Raw genomic sequence first — 5341 nt, forward strand, 5'->3', positions numbered from 1 at the left:
CTTAGAAGTCTCTTACCTAAAGTAATACTCCTTACTTGAGTAAATAAAATAAAAATATCTTTTTAATATAAATAAAAAATCGATAGATTGTTAGTGCAACTTTGGATGTATATTTTCAATGAGAAAGTTTTAGAGCCGTACAAATGTTATAACAATTTCAAAATTTTTATAGCAATAAAAATGCCATAGCATATTTAAAATAACATTTTTAAAAACATTACTTTTTATTAAATTTTATGCCAAGTCAAGCTATAAAATAAAATAGAAGATGCGTTAATTACTTTTTTTTATTCTAAAACTTGTACTTGTATACTTCCTCTGTCTCATTTTAACTGTCGCTTTAGCTAAAAAAAAACTTATACTTGTATATTCCCTCTGTTTCGTTTTAACTGTCACTTTAGCTAAAAAATTTATCGCAAAATAATTATTACTTTAGGAATTCAAGAATAATTTTTTTAAATTATTTTCAGTTATATCTTAAATCGGTTCATTTCATCCTTATCCATTGTCCAGGACAGTCGAGTGATACTGAAGTAATTAGTTTATTACTTTATTTATTACTCCTTTCGTCCCAATTTAACTCTTATGTTAACTTTTTTCACACGTTCATTAAAAAAATAATAAATACAAGATATAGTTTACTAAATTATTCTTATTAAATATTTTTTGAGAATTTAACAGTATTAAATCGGTTCTTCTGTATGTGGGTACCGGAATAAAAGGTCTAGTGAAAAATAGGAAAAAGTAAAGAAAAACAAAAAAAGGATGAAAGTCTTATCTGGACTTCAGGGGTTTGTTTCGACAAAAGAATACTATAGGATAGTATTATTATTTTTTTCAGTTTGGAGTATTATTTTAGATTTTTTAATCAAAATTAAGTTCAATATCATCCCTATTCCTCGAAAAAACTGAAATTTTGATAGTTGAAGTGGATATAACGAGCCCAATTTTTGTGTCTGAACTTGGTTTTCTTCATTATTGATGTTGTGCAGGATTGAAGCATTCCGATCAACAGTGGTGAATGGTTCTGCTATTTTCTAAGTATCATTTATGAGGTTATTTTCCCTCTATTTAGCCCTTGAATTTTTCCAGTGACAAATATTAGATTTTGCTGTTTTTCATGTTATTGGCTGCCTTGTCTAAGTCCATGTTTGGATTTGTGAACATTAACATAGCACTGAGTTGTCTCTCTTCATTATTTACTTCCAGTCTCTGCTGAGACCTCTTCTGCTTTACTTATTGATCATTGTAGTATTAAAGACCAGAAAAAAAAATCCTTTTTCACTCAAGGAGAGGAACTCCAACTTTGGTGGAGTGAATATTAGGTTGAGCAAATGGAATATCTTTATGTCCGGGTGGTGAAGGCTAGGGATTTACCTACGAATGAGCTTACGGGTAGTCTCGATCCTTATGTTGAGGTTAGGCTAGGGGACAATACGTATAAAACCCGCCATTTTGAGAAGACGTCAAATCCTGAATGGAACCAGACGTTTGCTTTCTCCCAAGATAGGATTCAGGCTTCTGTACTTGAGGTGACCGTGAAGGATAAGTATATTTCTAACGATGATTTTGTTGGTCGCCTCATGTTTGATTTATGTTGTGAGATCCCAAAAATGGTTCCCCCAGAGAACTTGGTTCCTCAGTGGTATAGATTGAAGGATAGGAGTGGGTCGTCTAAAGTCAATGGGGAGTTGCTGTTGGCTCTTTGGATGGGTGCTCCAGCAGATGAAACATTTCCTGAAGCTTGGCATTCAGATGCTTTTGCTGTTAGTAGTGCTGATGTCCTTGCAAATGTAAGATCTAAGGTGTACCTCTTGCCAAAGCTCTGGTACCTGAGAGTTAATGTGATTGAGGTCCAGGACTTGACTCCAAGTGATATGTATAGGATCCCGCTACCGCAAGTTTTCGTAAAAGCCATCCTCGGAATTCAGACATGTTGTACAAAGGTTTCCACGGGGATGACTATCAATCCCTTCTGGAACGAGGATCTAATGTTTGTAGCAGCAGAACCATTTGATCAGCTGTTGATTCTTACTGTGGAAGATAAAGTTTCACCTAACAAGGATGAGGTTCTTGGGAGGTTTGCGATTCCTTTGTCATATGTGGATATGAGGTTGGATGAGAAACCTGTGACCTGTAAGTGGTATGAACTTGAGAAGCAGGTTAAAGTTGATGGTGAAAAGAAGAAGAAAGTCGGGTTTGCTAGCAAGATCCTGATGAGGATATGTCTGGAGGGAGGTTACCATGTTCTGGACGAGTCTACCTGTTACAGTAGTGATCTTAGACCAACCGCAAAGCAATTGTGTAAGTCCAGTATTGGGGTGCTTGAATTGGGTATTTTGAATGCTCAGGGCCTCAAGCCAATGAAGAGACAAGACGGGCAGGAAACTACAGATGCCTATTGTGTCGCCAAATATGGGCAGAAGTGGGTCGGAACTAGGACTATTACTGATAGCCTTTCTCCCACGTGGAATGAGCATTACACTTGGGAGGTATTTGACCCTTGCACTGTTATAACTATAGGTGTATTTGATAATTGCCGACCGCAAGGAGGAGATAAATCTGAAGGTGCAAAGGACTCGAGGATTGGAAAGGTTAGGATCCGTCTTTCCACTCTTGAAACAGGCCGAGTCTACACACATTCTTATCCACTAATGCTCTTTGATACTACTGGGCTGAGGAAGACGGGTGAAATTTGCTTGACTATGCGTTTTATTTGCTCATCATCGTTGAATATGACATATATGTACTCTCAGCCACTGTTACCCAAGATGCACTATCTTCGTCGTTTAGCACAAAAACGGGTTGACGACTTGAGGCACCATGCCCAGCAAATAGTTATAATGAGACTGAGTCGTGCTGATCCATCTTTGGGAAAAGAGGTAGTGGAATATATGTTTGATGAAGAGTATTCCCTTTGGAGTATAAGGAAAAGCAGGGTTAACATTTTCAGGCTTATGGGTATTTTAGAGGCTGTAGCAAAAAGATTTGATCAAATATGTAATTGGAGAAACCCCATAACAACTTTTCTGATCCATATCATGTTCATCATACTGGTTCTAAATCCAAATCTTATTCTACCTGCTTTTTTCCTCTCTCTCTCCGTAATCAGTCTTTGGAACTACAAATGGAGACCAGTGCATCCTTCACTCACAGATACTAGTCTTTCCTGTGCTGATACTGCTCTTAAAGATGAATTATCTGAGGAATTTGATAGTTTTCCAACTTCATTTTCATCGGGTATTGTTAGTATGAGATATGACCGCTTGAGAATGATTGCAGGGAGAATTCAGACTGTGGTTGGTGACTGGGCTACTCAAGGGGAGAGGCTGCTATCATTGCGGAGCTGGCGTGACCCTAGGGCGACAGCCGTGCTTGTGATTTTCTGCTTGGTTGCTGCCATTGTAGTCTATATCACGCCTTTCCAAGTTCTGGTACTCTTTACTGGATTTTATACATTGAGACATCCGTGGTTACGCTTCAAGCTTCCGTCTATGCCACTTAATTTCTTTGAAAGGTTGCCTACCAGAAGAGACTGCATGCTATGAGCTGTACCTTTGTCTGCTATCTGTTTTTCATTTTTTCCTATGCTATTTTCCCCTTTGTGTCCGGACTCAAAGAAAATGATGTGTAATACTAGGTAATAACTGGGGCTTTTCTTCTTAACCTTTTATCCTCTCCGCCTAGTTCTAAAAATTAAGACCTTTATGTATAAGATCAAGTCTTGTAAATTTTCGGTTTTTATGTGTTCCAAGTCTGTTGAAAGCTAGCTGTCTCATTTAACTCAATATCTAGTAGTCAGTTGGTTCTTTCTTTTAAAATGTCCGTTCAGCTCTATATAAGTGCTTTCTCTATTGAAGTTCAAATCTCTTTTCTGTTGTCATAATAATGTGTTTCAACCGTGGACTATTGCTATTATATATTTGTATATTTATGCGTCTCAAAATTCAAAACTAGCTTTTCTCTTTTGAAGTGTGGAATTATCAGTTCCCTTGATACTGGCTCCGTGTATGGTTGTTACACAGTTGGAAGGAGAGAAGGTTCCAAAGAAATTACATCTGTCGATGATATTTCGTGAACTTAGATGGAAATGAGCATTTGAGACACGGATCTCTTCCATGTATCTTTTACAGCCTATTAAATTTCAAGGTTTTGCAGAGATCAGAATGGATAGATCTTTAATCAGATGTTTATTGGTGTAGAGTGCACCTGGTCAGTTTATCTGTTGATAATAACTTGTTATCAATATTACTATGCATATAATTTTCCATGGAAGAAGAAGCACTGCCGGGAATCTGGATATACCTGTGTAGAAAGTGGTGGTATTCAAGTTTGTGGCCGAAGATGGATACTAAAGTATTAATCAAGAAAGAAGGGATGTGAAAGAAAAAATCCAAAGATATGTAGGTATGAATCTGCTGCTTTGGAAGCCTGAGAATGTTGTATGGGGCCTTCATATTTCCTCTTTTTTTCCCTGTCTAAGTGTTACATTATGAAAGTACTTGATTGACCTGTTTGTCATAATGGGTCTTGGAATGTTGTATAGAATTATGTAGTCTCTGATCCCTCATTGTATCACGTTCAGTTATCCACTTGCGGGTTCTTAAATTTGTGTAAAAAAGACTAGTCATACTTGAAAGTTCAGTACTTATAGTGTTTAACATACAGGATTACAGCATCCAGCAAATGTTGATTTTTTGGTTTCCAGCATTGTTCTGATAATGATATCTAAAGATCATGCACCCAAGAATGTTGCTTATCGGTAGGTGAAAACCATGATAGACCAAGGTTCAAATTCCAACAAAGACAAAAGATGCTAGGTGATTTCTTACCATCCGTTTAAGTTTTGGTGGCAGTTTTAGCCGATACTTCTGCTAGTGGGAGGTCAAGAATCGATGGAATAGTCGGGTGCTCGCATGCTGACCCAAAAATGACCGTAATAGAAAAAGAAGAAGAACTTGTCTTCAACTCGACTCCAATTTGATTTAGATATTAACTGTTCTCTTGAATATGTCATTTCAGGTAACTTTGATATGGATATGCTTAGTGTTATTGGAAGAGTACATGTTTGATTGTTGTAGATTTTGAATGTGCTCCATACTCAATTCAATATACTTTGTCTATTCAAATTTATGTCTATGGGCATAACATGGACTACTGCTATCATATCATGTGTTAAATTTATACGTCTCAAAGTTCTAACACTTGGCTTATTTTTTAAGGTGATATCATCATAAGTCTTCCACAATTGGAAGGAGAAAAAAATTAGCAAACTTTCACAATTCTAACATCATGTTAAATTTTATATGATCAGGAAGAAAGATTTTGGTCTGGCAAATTC

At 36.7% G+C, this 5341-nt stretch overlaps 1 protein-coding gene across 4 annotated transcripts; it reads left to right on the forward strand.

Annotated features, from left to right (window-relative positions):
- The first annotated feature begins 734 nt into the window (after positions 1-734).
- LOC107819872 (FT-interacting protein 3-like) lies at positions 735-5130 on the forward strand. 4 transcript variants are annotated; one of them, XR_012708944.1, is made up of 3 exons: positions 735-3517; positions 4026-4407; positions 4669-5130. XR_012708944.1 is itself a non-coding variant. In XM_016646046.2 (2 exons), the coding sequence occupies exons 1-2, from the start codon at positions 1335-1337 to the stop codon at positions 4066-4068; spliced, it is 2226 nt and encodes a 741-aa protein (XP_016501532.2). In that variant the 5' UTR covers positions 735-1334; the 3' UTR covers positions 4069-4653. The 4 variants fall into 4 exon arrangements, 2 of the variants coding, with proteins under 2 accessions (XP_016501532.2, XP_016501533.1); XR_012708945.1 differs by having other exon boundaries at positions 735-3434; XM_016646046.2 differs by lacking the exon at positions 4669-5130 and having other exon boundaries at positions 4026-4653.
- The last annotated feature ends 211 nt before the right edge of the window (positions 5131-5341 follow it).

Source organism: Nicotiana tabacum, chromosome 4 (genome assembly GCF_000715075.1).
Source record: "Nicotiana tabacum cultivar K326 chromosome 4, ASM71507v2, whole genome shotgun sequence".
NCBI classification, from domain to species: domain Eukaryota; kingdom Viridiplantae; phylum Streptophyta; class Magnoliopsida; order Solanales; family Solanaceae; genus Nicotiana; species Nicotiana tabacum.